This window comes from Stigmatopora nigra, chromosome 22 (assembly GCF_051989575.1).
Source record: "Stigmatopora nigra isolate UIUO_SnigA chromosome 22, RoL_Snig_1.1, whole genome shotgun sequence".
NCBI classification, from domain to species: domain Eukaryota; kingdom Metazoa; phylum Chordata; class Actinopteri; order Syngnathiformes; family Syngnathidae; genus Stigmatopora; species Stigmatopora nigra.
In genome coordinates this window covers 6,216,996-6,236,181 of record NC_135529.1, presented here as the reverse complement: position 1 = coordinate 6,236,181, position 19,186 = coordinate 6,216,996, and the positions used below count along the sequence as shown (strand labels likewise).

Below are 19,186 nucleotides of genomic sequence, written 5' to 3'. Positions count from 1 at the left end.
TGCAGCCCCAGCGTGCGTACAGAGGAGGAGTTACTAACTGAAAACCGACACTTCATCGTTCAGCAAAACTGCTATTCTTAACCCTCGAGGCACCAACACAGTCAAGACTTTCAGTTTTTGCAATTGTCCTACTATATTGTTCATATCTTCACTCAGAGCCCACACATACAGGCATACCAACAGTCTAATGAGTTGATTGCAAAAACTAAGAAAAATATATGTATACATATTCAACACAATTTATGAATTAAAAACATAAATTATTTGTATACATATATACATTTATGTAAATATATATAATTAAAATTTATATAATCATATATGTAATTATTTATATGCATATAATCATTAATATATACATATATATGTGATTTATTCAGTTTTTTAAATGCTTATTTTCACAAGGGTTGCGGGGGGTGCTGGAGTCTATCCCAGCTAACTATAGCCACCAGAATAGGCAGCCAGCCAATCCCAGGGCGCAAGGAGACATACAAGTGTTCACACCATGTTTTTTGGTATGTGAGGACCCAGAGAAAAACCACACAAGCCTCGAGAAAACATGCAAACTCCACACAGTGAGGATTGACCCAGGATCGAACTCTCAACTCTGGGACTGTGAGGCTGATGTGTTCACCACTCAGTCACCGAGTCAATAGTGTATACACTAAATTTATATTTGAGCAAAGTAAGACATTTTGCGATGTTAGTGTGTTTTATTGAGGTTAATGAAAGTGCACCTAACTTTATGGTTAGTTAAAGCATCATATTTTTGTTGTATTTTTGACAATATTTTAATGTGCTTTGTTTTTTTTATGTTTTATTTGCGCCTTACTTGTGAAAGCAATCTCCATGTTATCAATCTTGACTCAACAAAGCCTAGTGGACTCCACCCACGTGATTGACACGTTATAAGTAGTAAGGGTGTTATAATTACATGCTGCCATAATTGCATGTGCTGTAGCGCAATAATCTGGCGGAGATACAAGAATGAGCACCTGGGATCAGAATGTTGGTGGCGCAATTTAAGGCAAGTGGGGCAAGTTTGTGACCATCCAGGGCCTCCTCTGAGAATCTTCCTTCTGTTTTCTCTCCTACAAGACTTAAATACACGAACCGCATTGTTCATTTGAGGAACAGAATTGAAGGGCCCATGTTGCAAGCAGTCATGGAAGAAGGGAAGTGGTTAGATTTCTTTCTGTAACCTGCTCATAAATCAGAATCGGGGCATGCAAATGTTTTCAAATGTGGGGTTCACAAAGAGAGAGCATTGATACAGTTGGTGCAATGATAATGAAGATGATCCTGTAATGTATTTTATCCACTATAAATCTAGGGAACTGAAAAGTTCTGATACAATTCGACAGGCTTCCACTTATTGAAAACAAGACCTTCATGTTGTGGCCTGTGTGTATGCTGAAGACTGACTGACAATTCAATGCCTCCACGGGCCTCATTAGATTCCCACTGCCCCTGGGTGTGTACGTGTATAACTGTTATCGGTGAAAAGAAACCTATAGTTGACTGCATCACTAAAAATTGCATTGAGGGTCATAGTTTGCTTGTTTGCATAAAAACATGTTTGCACTTGCATTCACCACTTCATCTGTGACAATTTGCCCCCAGGCCAGAATACAGTATCATTGTTTTTTTTATCATCTATTTGCTATGAATGAGAAAATATATTCTATTTAATAACACACAGTGGTTATTTTCCCAGATTATATTTTAGGCCAACATGATGTATTTAACAAACTAAATTGTTTTCCCCTCAAAGAAGCCCAAAGAGAAATATTCAAGAGAAGATAAAGGTTATATATGGACAAGCATACCCCAGCAGGTGAAATTGTAATTTTTCACATCTTATAAAAAATTCATAATGTAAATCAAATATTAAAAAAAAACAATTAGATGCATATGAATTATTAAAGCATGCATAGACATACAGTATCACAGTCAGTTGCGTGCTATATTTCAGGTAAGGTAGACATGAAGGCAGAATCCTGTTGTTCACAGTACAATGTAGCAGCACTGTGAAACCTAGCACACTTGTGACAAATACACAAATCTTGCCTGAGATGTTTTATTGCAGTAGAATGCGGTTGTTGGAATGAAAATAGAAACTAAAGCGCATTAAAGTTTTGACAGACAGAAGAAAAGAAATGTGTTACAACAAGTCAGTTTAGGTGTTCATAACATGGCTACATCATTTTGTAACATGAAAACACAATCATTTGAAATCTGTTCAATTGGGAGCTCTTTGACACACCTCATTCTAAATGGAATGTCCTCAGATGATTTCAGAAGGAGAGGTAGTTGGTGAGAATTTGACATGTTGCTTTACAAGATACATTCGTCAAGTAAAGGTTGGGTATGCATATTAATAATATTTAGTATGTACATTTTTACCAATGGCGGACAAATGACACAAACTCTACTGTTAATCTGCTGTACTTTCACTCTTTCTCACACACATTATCCTCCTGTGAATATATTGGCCTTTTGCGGTAATATACATGCACATAATTGCATATATGTGAGGTAGGACTAAAGAAATAAGTTTAATTGAACTACAGTAATACAACTGGTTTTCAGAATATGAAGAAAATATGCCTGTGAGCTATTGCCTCTCTGTATTCTGTCTGTACTTACTTGCTTATGGCTCCTGTGTGCAGGGGCTGTGCTGTCTCTATGTGTTGAGTCGCCAATTTTTGTAAGCCTGTATGTTAACACTTAGTTGACAATGAATTATTATAATTGTTACGGACTGCGGGCGAGCAAGCGTGAGAATGAGGATGGACCCAATTGCAGCGAAACAGGGAGGACAGGCAGGGTGGTGGTGGTAACGCAAACATTTTAATTAACGAGAGCAAAAAAAACAAAGTTTAAACAAAGGGTGGGGATCCAAAATTACAAAAGTAAACCAAAAGCTAGAAGGAACAGGTGGGTGACACATGAGGCAGCGGGTTGGTAGAGACACATTGGGAAGGACACAACAGGTGAAAACAATGGACAAATATGATGATAAGTTACACAAAGGGAAAAAGCAAACCAAAAATAGAAGATAAACCCCTCAAAAATCAAATTTAACAATTATTGGTCGTATTTATGCAGCCTCCAGTACAAAATGATCTGAAAATAATATGCAATAAAAAGGATTAACATAACTTTCTTCTGTTCCACCTGATTCTGGACTGAAATTGATTTTAACGTAGAGATGAAGAAGGGTCAGGAGACATTTGAACAAGCGCAATCTTCGCTCGAGGGCAGACCAACTGGTGGCCAGAAAATGTATTCACAGGATGTTGTCTTTACAGCTGCCACCCTTTGAAGTTGCTCCCTCTGCTCTGGCTAGTCATACATGACTAGTTCATTCTTCCTTCAAACTTTAACCAGTGTGAAAAGGCCGCAAATACTGATGTGTGTTCCACTAGGTATTTGTGGTGCTGTGCGCGTACTGTCATGTTGGCGGGGGGAAAAAATCAGCACATCGAGCAGATGAAAAGAGGGGGTCTAGATGATGCGAGCCAATCCTCACTTCCTCTGAGAATTCAAGGTCATCCTTCATGTTTTGCCAATCATTGGCCAGTCACGTTCCAATCAAAGTGGTGCTTTAATTCAGCAGTAATTTCCATCTCATCATGTTTTCACCTCCGACTTTCCAAAGGATTTTTTTTTCTGATCTGCATCCATGTCTTACCAGGTCAAAGCCAGTGGGGAATGCACTCTAATGATGCCAATTTATTGTATGTGGAGCACACGTTGTAGAATACAACTGTATGAACCAAATATATTGCTTTATGTGAAATAGTTTTCGCTTCATTTTCTTTTCATGGTGCTTTAGTCAAGTTTGACTTCCATAACTAAATAAATACCACTGGAGCTAATTTATGTTTAGAAGGAACATAATGATGCTTTAAAATGGTTTTCTGGAACAACAGGGAGTAGTATTATCTCTCAGCAAATCACCGATGGAAATATTTAATTGGTTAAAGTATGGAATTTTAACCTCTGGTTTAACAAAAGGACTAAAGGAAAATAGTTATTTTAACATTGAAAGTGTACGCATTCGGATGTCTGACATGTATTTTCTGAAGGGTTTTCCCATAGTTAAATTATTACATTTCCTGCTATTTAAAAAGATACCCATATGTTTGTTGACATAATTATTGTAACTAAATTCTATTTGCACTGACAATAAATTGTTGCACTCAACTCAACTGCACTTCTGTCTTGAGCCTGAAGCCAAGGAAGATCTGCTTTTTCTCGTCACAAGCCTCAGCAAGATAAGTATAATATACTAGAAAATGATGGATGGGGTACTGCATGTAATTTTGTTTCCAATGAAAAAGAACAAGATCATCATAAAAAAACATTCTGATGTTTTACAGATATTAAAATGAAATGTTCGCATTGGCCCTTGTTATATCATTTAGGTGTGCAAATGCATTAATGATGCTAGAATTGTGTGTGAAATGTAGTCTGGACACTGTGTGTTATAACCTCGAGCTTGTTTGATAACTGGTATACTTTTCATTTTGAAGTCATTTTGCCCTTCAAGTTTAGAATTCCATTGGTACTGATCCAGTTAATACTGACAAGGCAAGTTTAGTGATGTGGGTGTAACACAACTTTTTATAATTGCCCTTACTATTGAGGAGAGTCAGCAGCTCCTGTGCCCCGGTATGCAAGACGAGAACGCCTTTCTTCCTCAACTTTGTCAACAGCATTGAAAATGACCATTCATGCAATTATTATGCCTTTTACTAAGAAATATATAACTTTTTACCCAGCACAAAAGTTGAATTTTCTATTGAAATTCCATTGCATCGATATGTGCCATACATAGATGCTGCATAGTTGCTTACTTCTTTAGTCATCGCACTACATCTATCTGGGAGTGGCATATCCCATCATGGATTTTGAAGAAAATATATACATAATAGTATATATTTTTCTAACCCGTCTATAGGACACTGGTATGGGAGTAAATAATATTTAAGATTGTGTGAGTATATGATTAGATGACAGTTTTTACAGCCTGTAGGGTGTAACAGAATCGCTAAACAGTAAAGATTGGGAGTGGGGGGTAAAATACTTAGTTGCAAAGTCACACTCATGCTTTTCTCCTTCTTTCTGGTGTTGTATTGCATTCACAGGATACCTTTTCCAGATGGGTTCTGATTTAATGACAAGGGAGCTTTTTCCCTCTGTTCGTTGGTCAGTGGAAAACTTAAGATATGAATCAGTTGGAGTTCCTAACAATTTGATACTAGATGTAAGTCCGAAATTTATGAATGACCACAGTTTTATTGAATTTGAGCTAACATGTTTCTAAAGGCTATGGCAGAGTATGCATTATTTCCTGAATAAAATATAGTTGTGATCCTACATATGCAGAAGCTACTTTGTATTTTTTTTCAAGATTATAACATTTTAAGGGTAACAGTAGTAGTAGTAGTAGTTTCCAGATAGGGTTCAGTGCGACTCTTGTCTGGAATACATATTCACGTTTTTCACTCTATTGTAAAGGATGCTTTAAAGGAGTATTATTTTCTGACAACTTCAAAGCTGACTAAGAGCACTCTCCTTTAGGTGAGCTGGCTTGAAAATGTAAGTACATTTTCAAGATGGGAGAGAAGGGCCCTCATTAGATTGTTGCCTGTATACAAGAGTGTTTATCTTTGTATATAGTCTTGCTTCATACATTATCCCCCCCCCCCCCCCCTAGTTTTGAATACAAGAAAATAATTTGTGAATAATTTTCTGCTCTCTATTTAGAAACCTTTTTTTGCAGTTTGAGTGGAAAAAGATTTCAGCCAACAATATAAACAGTTCTCTGTGGACACATGTACGACTATTAAAGCATCATAATTGGCCGCACAGTGTTGGTAAGACTCTCTCCAGACGCTGTTTTATTTTTTTTTGCCATGCAGGTTTTTTTGAATTCAGTTATTCTTTTTCAAGGTCACAGTTTTTAACTGTCTGTGTTTTCTCAGCTGAGGATGCATGGTTTTGCATCCTCGGAAGACTGGAAATTCTTTCCCGTGATGTAAACTAAACTGAAGTGAGAGCCTGTTGACTTCATTGAGCAGCCCTGCCAGATTTTTATAAGCATTGTGCAAATGAAATGGTTTGCATTACGTGTGAGCTATACGTTCCACAGAGGCATGCACGGCTGCAGACAGCTGGAAGTAACTTGAGGCCCCCTCGGTCACTTATCAGCGCTGCCATCCCTGCCATTTCCCATAGTCTTCTTCAAGCTAGAAGAATCCAGACATTGTTTGCAGCTCTGTGGGCCCTGTGTTAACTCTGCCTTGCTGATTGGTGCCCATATTAATAGAGATTGTAGATATGTCCTCGTGCATATAACCATGCCTGATGGGTTTGTGTGTGTGTGTGCGTTTAAAGTGGAGGCAGTCTCGGTGGGCGCCTGCACCTGCACGGTATGTCAGCAGAAGGATCTGGATTGACACCCAACTAGCGTGGTGGCTTTCACACCACTGGCTTCCAAGACAACAATGACCATGCAGCATTGAGGCTTTTGGCTTTGGCACCTGGTCTGTGTGGCCGCAGGATTATCCACTGACTGAGCTGTCTACATTCAAGCTTATTGGACTTCCTAGCGTCCGCTTGTTTTCCGCCTCTCAAGTTTCCAGGATGCTTTTTGGCTGTCTGTTTTACACATAGAGACAGGATCCCCCATGGGGGTTGTTAAGAGGGGGTTACAGGAGGAGGAGCAACAGGGTCAGGGAGAAACTGTCTGTCTATTTCCTTTCTCTGGCCTTGGGAAACTTTGTACCGCAAGTCTTTAGCATATTTTTAGATTGCATTCTGCTTTACTCCGTGAAGCCACAGTTATTCTAAGTTCAGTGAGACTTTTGCTTTTCACACGAATTACATATTATTAGGTGTCCCTTCTTCAACCTTTCAGAACTTTACAGACTCTCGGAATAAATGTTCGGTATACATTGCAAGGAAGCCATTTTTCTATGAAGTCTTGCAAAAACTCTACAACAGAACTGCTGCACCAACCACCTAAGTTTTTATACAGTTATTCATTTATTTTTTACACAGTATGTCTGCCATGTTGGTGGAGTCAGTCATTGGAAATTGTCAGATTTCTATGGAAAATTGCCTTTTTCCCTTTTGATTTTTGACCATACTTTAATGATCATGTTGCCAGTTATTTAGCAATGCAAATGCAATACGCAAACATTTGTTTATGTGAATCAGGCAAACAAATATTAACCAAACAAAGAAAAAGGGTGAAAAAACATTATTTGCATGATTAACAATTGCTCTTTTGGCAATTTAGTGAATGCTGAATGCTATTACTTACCTGGCACATTAAGTGGAACACAGAGAAATTTTGCAACTATACTTTCAGACAAAACGCATTGAAGCATGACTTTAAGACGCTCTGGCCCAGATAGTATTTCTCTAAGGCACGTCTTACCTGCTGAACCACATTTCTTTGGGTTATCTTAAGGTACATTGCACCCGCTATTGTTAACGTCTTCAGTGAATGGAATGATGAGCAGTTCAGAAAATAGCTGCAGTAACACATTTGAATAAAAACCTCCATATTGTCACCGCGGCTTAAGCTTCCTGCTTGAGCTGCCAACACCTTTGCTTACGTCAAGATCATTCTTTGGCTTGGGGCATTGCAACAGTCATTATTTGTATTTGTTTTGCTGTGTTTGCTATTTGACTCAAGTATTTGTGCTCCAGCATCACACAAGCACGTGCCGTGAGTTCAGTGCGCAGAATTAAACCATGACAAGAAGATGAGAGGAAGAGGGAAATGAAAAGAAATTTCCCAATGTGGAAATCTAGCTAGAGGACTCAATGATTCGAAGGACAGATGGCCATAAGAAAATGGCATGCCAAGGGTTTTATTCAGGCCCACCTATCTGTGATACACAACTGTGCAGCTGCACGGTGGAAAACAAACAGCATAGTGCAGCTGGGCTGCTTAAGACAGCGAATGGGGAATTTTAATCAATTTTTTTCCCCCCCTTTGGCACGTCAGATTTATTCGCTCATAAAGAACGGAAACCAACTCCGTCATACAAGACGGAGTGAGAGCGTAATGCATTTTATGCCAAAAGTCATTCTTGCTGACTTCGAAACATTCCTAGAGATGAAGTTTTGCACAAAGCAAAGAGATGACTCGTCAGTCCAATGATGGCACATGACTGTTGGAAATGTGCAGTTCACATCCAAGTCCCACAACCAATCTATTGTGCTTCACTGGGCTGATATCATTCACAGAAACACTTTTATGGCAACACGTGTCTATGCTGCATTGAAATGTTCCAGAGAAGCTTGAAGCAATTCCAGCTGTCACGTCCCTCAGGCCATGTATCCTAACTTGATATGACAGGGCAACACAAGGTGAGGGTCAGGCCTAGAGGATGATTCATGACATGTAACTCAAACTATAAGCATTATGATCATAATTGCCTGTGGTTGAAAAGTGAAGACCGCTGTGCACTACGTCTATTGTTTATCATGTTACTCTCGCTATCATCTCATTTTACATTGGACATAAGTCCTAACAAATACGAAGCTTGCAACAATGGAAATCCACAACAATGTTGTCGTGTAGTGTAACTGTTTGCATTGCTCAAGTGCTGTACTTGCGGTCATAGAAATTTGACTTTGTTTCAAACTTTTGTTCCTTTTTTTCTTTTTTTTATATTATTTAAGTTCTACTTTCACCTACCTTCATCAAGCTAATATAACAGCCCTTTTCCCCTCCATTTTTTTTTTACTTTGGGCATATCCGGCTGATAAAATGTACTCATCATCATAATCAAATATTGTCTGAATGAATAATAACTGAGTATGCTGCTGCTATTTACATTTACAGATGTACTGCAAATATGCTACTAATTACAGTTGGGATTGTTGTACTTGCCACCCGACGATGCAGTGGTTCCTTTGCCTGACTTCAGGGCGAGCAGTGTGGGATTGATTCCCAATTGGCGCTTTGATTGTGAGTCCGAATAGTTGTTTGTCTCTGTGTTCCTTATGAGTGACTTTCACCTAAAGTGAGGTGAAGCTGTGCTCCAGCACGGCACGACCCTGACAAGGATAAACGGTGTTGAAAATGAATGAATTGTTGTACTCTGGATTTTTTTTAATACTCAACGTGACAATCTTTGGAAAGGCACATCACTTATTTTGAACCAATGAATACTAAGGCTTTTAAAAAAAACTTTTCTCACCCTTTGCATCTTCATTCACGTTAAGACTTCTTAATTGCATGTCTTTTGTGAGATCCTTTGTGAAAGAAAGGTATTGTTCACAATGGGTGATACAAAAAACTTAAAACTGGTGTGTGCAGATTTGAACTCAGACTACCATTCCCCTCACATTACTGAGACACTAGGTTGACAGCCCCTTATTAGTCCTGTGAGAAATCATTTGACTACTTGCACTGTGAACGTTTAAATGTTGTGGGGCATAAAAATAATTGTTTGTGTGGTATCAGTTAAAATACTTTTTGTCTAGTCTTGTGACTTTGTTGAAATAACAGGAATAATTAATAAAGGAATCCAAGTAATAATTCCAAAGGGGTGTTCAACTGTGTCTCTTGAATAATTTTGAGTATTGTAAAAAGAACAAACTTTATGTGAATGCAAATTGTATTTCATTATAACTGCGCATTTACTTATGTATAATTATATTGAAGCTAATTGGATTATCCTTGTGTGAAACAGCAAACATCTGGAATATCATTCAATGCTCACACTTGGCTCTGTAAAAAGATAAATGTCTGTTTATGAATTTCTGAAGGAAATCTCTTCTCATCCAACTTCTCCACACCTGCAAGCCTAAGACAGGCTGTCGGACCAAACCACATGACGGTCTTTGACAACCAAATCTAATGCCAACACAAAATGTAAAGTGGCACACAATGCAAGTTAGTGTAGTCAATTTTAGAGGCACGAAAGTTCATTGCGGAATCATAATGTCTCTGTTTAACTTTTATAAAACGTCTGCTGTCATATATTTGTTCACGCTACCAAACAGCACTCACAATATATTTCGCCTCAAAGCTATCCTGTGAAAGGGTCATTGCTAGCGTCAGTCTGTGTTTGAGCTCCGTCTGTGGTTTTGTGTTGTAAGTAACTGTACAATACAATCGCTCCTTTCTTGGCCTTTCTTATTCTTTTAATGATATGCTTACCTCGGTTTTGCTCTGTTGAATTTAGTTTCCCCTATTTGGATTGTTTTAGACTACATTTTTCCTTGGTTACAAACAGCATTGAAGACTATTGGGATTTTTAAGACTACATAGTTTGTGTCAGTATTCTCTTGTTTTTTTCTTTTGTAAATTCTTGATAGACCCAGACATTTATTGTGGCACAAGGGAAAAGAATGATGTCATTTTAATGTTTTGTTTATCAAGAGTTACGTGTGGGTGCGAGGGGAAGGGGGACTTATTATCAGTCCTCCATCCAACCCCTTACCTCCCCTTTTGGGCCTTTAGGAGCATCCTGTGACCTCTGACCTCGCTGACAATAGCGGCCAGGACGTTTCCCAGTGAGCAGCGATGGAGCCAACAACAGGAACATGAGGGGTGCTCATGGGAAACAAACTGTTTATTGTGCAGCAGGATGGGCAGCCGACCCCCCACACCCTATGTCCTAGTCACTTACTTACACATTCACACACGCACACTTGCACACACAATCTTGGATTCTTACATTTTGCAAAGTTTTCATTATGATGTAATATCCATAATAAGCAATTCTCCCACACCTGAACAACAAAAGTCAAATTACTATACTGTTTATTTTCTTTGTCTGATCAAATCAAAAGTGCTATACATTAAGGAACAATTAGGATATTTTTTATTTTATTTTTAAACCAGTACCTGAAACTTGAACTCGAGAAGAAACAGTATATTATCTGAGGTGAACCATATTATTAGTTTCGTAACATTAAATGACTTCCAATTTGTTTTCACTTCTAATCACTTTTATCCAAATTTGAAACAGTAGGAAAAATCAGTTCAATTGATCGTCATCTTTATTGATTGTACAGGCAATGTACAGACCTTTTTGCCAGATTACCTCTTGTGATAAGATTGTATACACGCTGTGTGTAAAGATGAGATAAATGCCACGAAAAAAAAGCCAAAATGAAGCTAAAGAAAAAACAAAACCCTACCCAGTGCCATTTGACATGAGAACAGTTCTTGATTTTTATTTATTAGTAATTTTATTCCACCACACTTTTTATCCCAATCATAGACATTCACAATTTTATGTGCCTAATTCCTTGAGCCTGGGCAAACTGCCAATTTCAGATTTCTCATTGTCCCACCCACTCTGTGCTCATATCTTGAGTTGCATATGATAAGTTCATATTTAGATACACTTTCTGTTTAAATAACACTGCCAGGCTATTTGTTGGTGCTGCTAAAGCCAGTCTGTTTCAAAGGAAATCCCTCCTTTGTCTCCCGAGGAAACATGGCCCACTAGGAAAACCTGAAATTGACATCGGAAAAACCAACAGCTGGAACATATTTGATCCTAGATGATAACCACTAAATGTGTTAGTCAACACTATATAGAGCACTGGTGGCGAGACTCTGGGGATTACTCATTGGATGAACTGCACAGTTAAACATTTCAAAAAGCCATCAGTCAATGTGCAGTGAAAGGCTTGGGATTGGTCTGAAACGCCTTCACCGCAAAAGGAATACTGCTTCCTTATGATATGTTTGGTTAGTCTGGTTTCCACATGATGTGCATCTGATAAGGGCGGACTGAAGGCAATGTGACTAGATCATGTAGCATTTAAGTTCCTTAAAATAATTGCAGTGTAATGTGGAAACATTGGAACTCACATTGCTAACATTAAAAAATGTAACTTGTGTTTTTATTTGTTTTTTATTGTTTATTTTTCATTAAAGTGTGGGCAAAAAAATTCACACTGAACCTAAATAGTTTTTTTTAAGTGACTGTTTCCCCCTTAACTGAAGTGCATTTTAAAAGTAAATCATTTTACATTCCTCCAACGGCTAAAATTACCACAAGGATTCCGGCATTAAATTATGAGAGGCACACTCCATCTCCACAAAGTGTTTCTGGCTGATTGTTACCTCATGTGCTTTAATGTGCAAAATATATAACAAATTGAGAATGGCACACTGGATGACTGGTTATTTTTGTGTCTAAAAATGTTGTACACCCGCTACAATGCGTTGATATTAAAATTTTAAATCCCAAAAAGATTGTTCTGGATGGATTTAGAACATTAAATGTTATTATGTTACATTATATTTAGTCTTTTGGGTTGTGCTGTATTATTGTGAACTACCAGAGATGACATCTTGGTATCATGGTATGCATTGTAAGTATACCAGGCAATTCATCAATTTAAACAAAAGTTGTGAGGCCATATTTTAATACACCACCACCGCTAACCAAAATAAAGCAGAACCATTATTGAGGATTTTTATCACAATCATCAAGCATGCTCAATCCTCCCAAATATACATGAAATTGCAAATGTTGATATTGGGATCTTCGGGGTCATCTCAATACTGACAAGCAAAATCAAATCACAGCTAAGGAAATGAACCATGAAACACAGATTGCTTCACACATAATGACCTTTTTTCCCCCTTGCTTAGCTCAATAATCATTTGATTGTGCAGACTGCTGACTTCACTGTAAACATGAGTGCTATTTGCACATATAGTCTGAGTGTATAATCAAATCAAGACCATTGATACAAGGAGTGAACAAACATCTCTTAGTGTGTGACAACAATGAATCTTTGTTCTGTGGGAGAACCCTCAGAAAGCTGATACACTGACCCAAGGTAGAACACCTCTGGAGACTGTGAGCTTGGCTTGTGCTCAGAATTAATTGGCTCTGCTTTTATTGGATAATTTGGCCATTAACAAGAGCAATCTAAGTTAATTTGGAAAATGACAGAATATGTGCCTTGTCACGGCGACCATGGGAAAAGGCACCATTCAGAGAAGAATACACTCAGAATTGAAGCGTTATGGGCACAAAACGGCAAAAGTTCTCTGTTATACAATTGAACTAGTATGATTCATGTGACCAAAACGATGCGTCGCTGAGATCTGCTGAGTCCGTTGGATCAAATTACAGCACCACAGGCTAAACCCATCATGAGATGGATGGGCTGAGGTCCAACCCCCACCCGAATCGTCCTGGACCTGACACATTCACACCTTGGCTCATACATCAGTTTCAAACTTGGGCTACCACTCGTGTAACTGAACACTCAACTTCTGGCTGTAGGTGGGAAATTCCCCATACGGGATGGTGATATTTTACCTTTTGGTAACAAATACATATTTGACTTATTCCCGACGGTTTGCAAGGTTGCAATCACCTTTTGCATTCAAGTGCTTCATTAGCATTTACTTCTTCTGTGTGGGTGAAAATCTGTACTGCATGTGAATGCAAGCAAAACTATATTCAAACTTTCCAATAGACACAATTGAGACTACATGTTGGATAATGTGAACTAAGGCTTGGCATAAACAACGTGCGTAAGAACGCCTGATAAACAGTCACTGCAAGAGTTCCAACACAAGGCCTACCTCAGCTACTTGTTGAATCTGATTACAGCAAGGCCCCAGGACAGGCTTGGTCATTGAGAGCGCAGAGATGAGCAAACAATAAGATATTATCTAAAGGAATCTTCAGTTTTCCAAAGGAAAAATGGTCCTTCTCAGTGTCACATTGACGATTGGATCCTCAACCTGACACTGAATCAGCCATTTAAGAAGAATGAACACTGGAGTCCATTCATGCACACTCACTAAAATAATGAGAGGTCTTTTTTCCACTCTTGTTTAACACATATAAAGGAAAGTTCATGGCTCCTTGCAAAAACAGGGCTGTGCAGAAATCACAGCATACAGCTGACTCAGATCAAAATGTCTTTAGGATAATTGAAAATAGAATTACTACTGCTAGCTCATCATTTCCTCATGAATGCATTGAGTTTATTTTTAATTTAAAAAAGAAAACGTGGCAATATAGCAGATTATTGTGCCATTGTAACATTTAATACATGATCTTTTTAACCTACTAATATTCCAATATGATAAGTGGCATTACCTAGGGGGCTGGTTTGCTTGTTTGTTTGTTCTTTTCAAACAGCGACATCTCGTGGTCACAAGGACACACTCGTTGCAATAATTAAATGTCAGTGCTCATTTTTTTGTTATAATTCTGACAATATCAACAATAACAAAAATGTAAGACATTTATGACATGGGGGGATTTAGCAGTGCCTTGCGTCTTGTTTATTTAGGCCTTCAGTCCAAACTAGGTTTAACAGGATCAACTGGATTGAAGTCTCGCGATGTTTCTCGGGAAAGTCTTCTCCTGCCTGCAAGACGGCAAGAATACGACAGCAGAGGTACTAGCAAACACCTCGTCAATTCCACGACTAGCCACTGAAAGAAAAACACCAATTGTCAATGTTAGTTGCTTACGTTGCTCCAGAAACCAGACCGGCGACGTCGTTATAGGACAGAACACGGTTGCCCGAATCCCGTTGTAAAGTGTAATTTTGGAAATTACACCATCGCCGAAAATATATTGTATATGTTCATATCTGAGGGTTAGCTGACAGGCTACATAGCACAGCCATTGGGGCAATGGCGTTGAAAAGAATTCAGAAGGTGAGTCTTCAATTCTATCATTAAGCCATTACAGATGTAGTTTGTATCATGTTGCACTGTAATAAGACGACCAATTAAGGTGTAATTATCATTGTTGTTGTTGACGTGTTCAACGACATTCTTCTTCAGCATACAAACAAAGAACAGCTAATGAATGTAAAGTTAACCAGTTATGGTCTCGTTAGCCCCTGACCGACAATAACAAATAAACTCATTAATGGATATGATTTTAGGAGTTAAGTGTAATAAATGCTCCATTGTCGGATGTTGATGAACTCGTCGAACGCGGTTTCATCGCCGTGCTTTGTTTGAACGTGTGAATATTACGATTTGAATGATGTGCATGTTCATATTGTTGCAGCAGATCTCACTGGCTATGGCTAGGCAAAGTGGTGTGTTTGAATGACAGCTGCTAGCCTGATGCCAAAATTGAACACCAGCGTTGCTCTTTCCATTTATGGGCTGGCAAATGTTACAGTGCGGTTGCCCAAGCTGGCTGTATATTTTTATACCTCTGTCCCCCCATTCATGCGAAGAGATCCTGAAATGAAAAGTTGCACTTATTGATTTATTTATAAGTGTCCTGTTCCCTTTTGGTAGTCTCTTTAGGAAAAAGAGTCCAGTGTTCTGTTTGTATTCCCTTAAGTAAATGCTCAACCGTGATTGGTTGTCATTATACTTGTTCTTAAAAGGCCAATGTCACTCACCATGTTTATGGATTAATTGATAAGTAATGAAATAAAAATATTCCATTTTTTTAAATCTTATTTTTATCTTTTATTTAATATTCCTGTGTGTTTTAACGTTGATTTATGTATTGTTCCTGTTTGTTTTTTTAAAATCTTTTTTTGTGTTTATTTATAGCAATGAATTAATTGATTAATTAGTAATGTCTCTTTTAATGGCTTTTACCAGCAAATGCAATTATAAAATTAAGGTCTGACCGCAAAAAAGGAACAGCACCTTGCATAAAGGTGACATTGTAAAAAATAATAATATTAATTATAAAGACTAAAGAAGAATTAATTAATGACCATGACCACATTGATGTTATTAACGTTTAACGCTTTTGGCATTAGGAGCTGTCCGACCTGCAACGGGACCCCCCTGCTCAGTGCTCAGCTGGACCAGTTGGAGATGATTGTAAGCTTTTAGTTTGTACTATGTTGTTTTCCCTTCATTGTTTCCTCTAATCAATTACTTTGTAAAGATTCGATGCGTACAATACTGCCCTTTACAGTTTTATACATCAGAAGTTGCTATCCAAACTTTGTGACAGATAATGTATTTTTCCCCCCAGTGTTTCATTGGCAAGCAACAATAATGGGTCCAGTAAGTATTAAATAAACTTGGTTTGAAGTATGCTTCACAAGTATATGGTACAACTGTTTTTGTTTTTGTCAATAGAGTGACAGTCCCTATCAGAATGGCGTGTTTTTCCTGACCATCCACTTCCCCACAGATTATCCATTTAAACCACCCAAAGTGAGTAACCATCTTTTCCTAGTCTTATGCAATACATTGACTAAAATTTAACTGGCGACTATTCAAATTGGAGCTGGGAATTAACTTTTTTTTTAATATTACAGGTTGCATTTACAACAAAAATTTATCACCCTAACATTAACAGCAATGGAAGTATTTGTCTGGATATACTAAGGTCACAGTGGTCACCTGCACTAACAGTATCGAAAGGTAAGCACAAACAAACTTGATGTCGTCCGTTCACTTTGTATAACGTTTACATTATAGCATTTGACCTTTATTGCTGTTATAAAAGTAGCATGTTATTTTGACCTGGAATACCTTTGCTGCTAATGTAGACCTCACAGTCCAACTGCAATATACTCTAATGGTTCCATATTTATAGACACATGTAGCATTTTAAAATAGAATATGAACTCGTAAACACTGAGTCAATTTAACTCCTTTGGGTTGTTGAGGCCAAGTGAGGCTGTAATGAAAATGCATTTTATTTTGCACTCTTTCAGGGAGAGTAAAATTTTTTTGAATGTCTTTCAAGATAAATGCCACCTCTTGGAATTTTGATTGAGTTTGTATTGCTATTTCCTCAGTGTTATTATCAATCTGCTCCCTTCTTTGTGATCCAAACCCTGATGACCCTTTGGTACCAGAAATTGCTCATACATACAAGGCTGACAGGGAAAAGTAAGTAATTGATTAGCCACCTTATTTTCAATTTATTAGATGGTAAGTTGACTAAAAAAAGATCTTTGGTTTTGCAGGTACAACAAATTAGCAAGGGAATGGACCCAGAAGTATGCAATGTGAGGCTGCCAAGTAAGATGGAAATCCAAAAGGAGGACATGTTTGTTGCTCGAGGCATAGGATAAACAATAAACGAGACAATGGACAACCTTTCGGACAAGGTGGCAATATTATCATGCGCTGAGCTAAATCATTGCGTGCAGGGAGCTCAGCAGAGCCCGAAGATGTCCCTGGAGGTACTCCCTTACTGGAAAAATTTAAAAAAATATACTACTCACAGTTCCTAGGCCTCACACAAGACTTGAAACTGTTACTCTTGCTAGTGTTTTTGCAGCCATCTTTTTTTTTTGCTTGGTATACATTGCAGTTCATTGTGTTGTTTTACCGCCTGGATTTTGGAAAGGATCACTTGATTTTTTTGGGGATGCTGCCCATGTTCCACTGGATGTCTTCTCTGATTTTATTTCCATGGATTTAGTGGCCTTTCTGTGTTCTAATGTTTCGGTCAACGTGCAATTGAGACAGAATGTTTCCCGTTCAACAATTTCGATGCAGTGCCACTACCAGCAGCTGATCCTTTGGCACATACTAACACTACCCCAAAACAATGTGAAATTGGAACAAAAAAAAAATGGACTGATCATCTTTGTTTGCTTTTAGTGCAGCATGTAGCGTTATTGGCACTGGAGCTTTATCTGCCCTAACTGCGGCTCCTGACACACTACTGGATTTTTCTCCCAATGTGTTATCGCTCACTATACTGTATAATGTCCAACAGTCCGTTTTTGTTGGGTTTGCCAAATGTTACTGTTACATGACAATGCTGATATGATTACGGCTACTCTTCAGCATGTAGCTAAGCTATGTGTTACCTCCTCAGTACATTCACTCAGGTATCAAACCCAATCATCAGCCTTTCTAATAAGCAGTGATCATTGTTGCAAAAATGCCTCAAGCCCTCATTGTAGGTTTTGATACGCTCATCAAATGTGCTGAAAGAAAACTGTTCTCCCCTTAATATTTGTGTTATACAAATATTCTGTGGGGGAGTAGGCTCCTTTTATTCTTTATTTGTTTTATGAACAAAACTTGGATGTGAACAACTTCACAATGTATATGCTACTGAAGCTATTGTTGGTGCGCTAAAGTGGACCTGAAGTACGTAATGCTTTTCAGGGGTAAGTTAATATGACTTTTTTGTTTGTTTTATTAAAGCTGCAGTTCAACGTGCTCATAAAAATGATTACACAGGTATATTTTGAGGTACATCACTTCGGCTAACTGTTTGCCATATTTGTATTGTATCTTCAAGATATTTAGTTTTAGCCTTCTATTCATGTCATCTGAAGTTACCATGACTGAAACGTGTCATGTTATAATGTTCGTTTGAATTTAATTCATTGTGACTAGTTAGTGTGTGTTTTATCATGTACTGATGCTGCCAATAAAAAGGGAAACTATTAGCATAAAGTTGAATAAATTACCACCCAACAAATCTGGAAGGATCCCCACTAAAGCATGAATTAGCTGCTTTAATATTAGATTTCACGCCATGTTTTAAAATTCATTGTTGCATATGTGTACACTAACATTTTGAAAAGCTACATTGAATTAAGTCAATGTTTTTGTTTAGACTTTTGTGTACAGTACTATGTTGCTATTTTTTAAAAGCTCACACCGAAAGAATGAATGCAGCCTCAATCCATCGTGACTGATGTTAGTTACCATTTATTCTTCTGCAAAAAATTAAAAAAAAATGTAGGCAGCTTGGCATGCTTTGCACTCTATAGAGAAACTGCTCTCAGCCACTTGCCAGATATCAGGGATTTAATTATTATTCATCTGCCCAACACATCTGAAGAGACTTCGAGCCTTAACCATCATTTTGTAAATACAGAAACATCTACAGTGTCAAATGCCTAAATTAGATGTCATGGCTTGTTCCTTTCCTGATGATTTTTTTTCTTTAATTCAAGGCTGCCTCTTTGCAGCTTAAACACTGTGCTTAACTGATCTGCATTGCTTCATCTACACAAGTCAACTGTTGACATGGTCATTCAACATGAATAAAGTTAATGAGTTCACTCTGATTCTTTTCTATTTTCTGAATGGACTTGAAATGCATTGCCAAGAGTTATTTTAAAATGAATTATTTATTGCACTGCATTTAAATGATCTGCCACTGACAACGATTAACGTCAAATCCACTTGCAATGGCAGAATGCCAAAGAATGATCTCTGCCAACTCTTCCAGTCAAAATC

The 19,186-nt window shown here is 37.9% G+C and overlaps 1 protein-coding gene across 3 annotated transcripts; it reads left to right on the top strand.

Annotated features, from left to right (window-relative positions):
• Window positions 1–14,329: 14,329 nt before the first annotated feature.
• LOC144215668 (ubiquitin-conjugating enzyme E2 D4) lies at window positions 14,330–19,014 on the top strand. 3 transcript variants are annotated; one of them, XM_077744739.1, is made up of 7 exons: window positions 14,330–14,430; window positions 15,775–15,838; window positions 15,996–16,027; window positions 16,103–16,180; window positions 16,285–16,390; window positions 16,771–16,864; window positions 16,942–19,014. In XM_077744739.1, exons 1-7 carry the CDS (start codon window positions 14,374–14,376, stop codon window positions 16,985–16,987), a joined length of 477 nt encoding a protein of 158 aa, XP_077600865.1. In that variant the 5' UTR covers window positions 14,330–14,373; the 3' UTR covers window positions 16,988–19,014. The 3 variants fall into 3 exon arrangements, with proteins under 3 accessions (XP_077600865.1, XP_077600866.1, XP_077600867.1); XM_077744740.1 differs by having other exon boundaries at window positions 14,389–14,695; XM_077744741.1 differs by lacking the exon at window positions 14,330–14,430 and adding an exon at window positions 14,755–15,193.
• Window positions 19,015–19,186: the final 172 nt, after the last annotated feature.

Excerpts from the sequence above, each read along its gene's own strand:
- LOC144215668 (XM_077744741.1), top strand. The coding sequence starts at position 15,098 with ATGACAGCTGCTAGCCTGATGCCAAAATTGAACACCAGCGTTGCTCTT. Across the intron at positions 16,181-16,284 it reads ATCCATTTAAACCACCCAAA|GTTGCATTTACAACAAAAAT; the intron begins GTGAGTAACCAT and ends TTAATATTACAG. Across the intron at positions 16,391-16,770 it reads TGCACTAACAGTATCGAAAG|TGTTATTATCAATCTGCTCC; the intron begins GTAAGCACAAAC and ends CTATTTCCTCAG.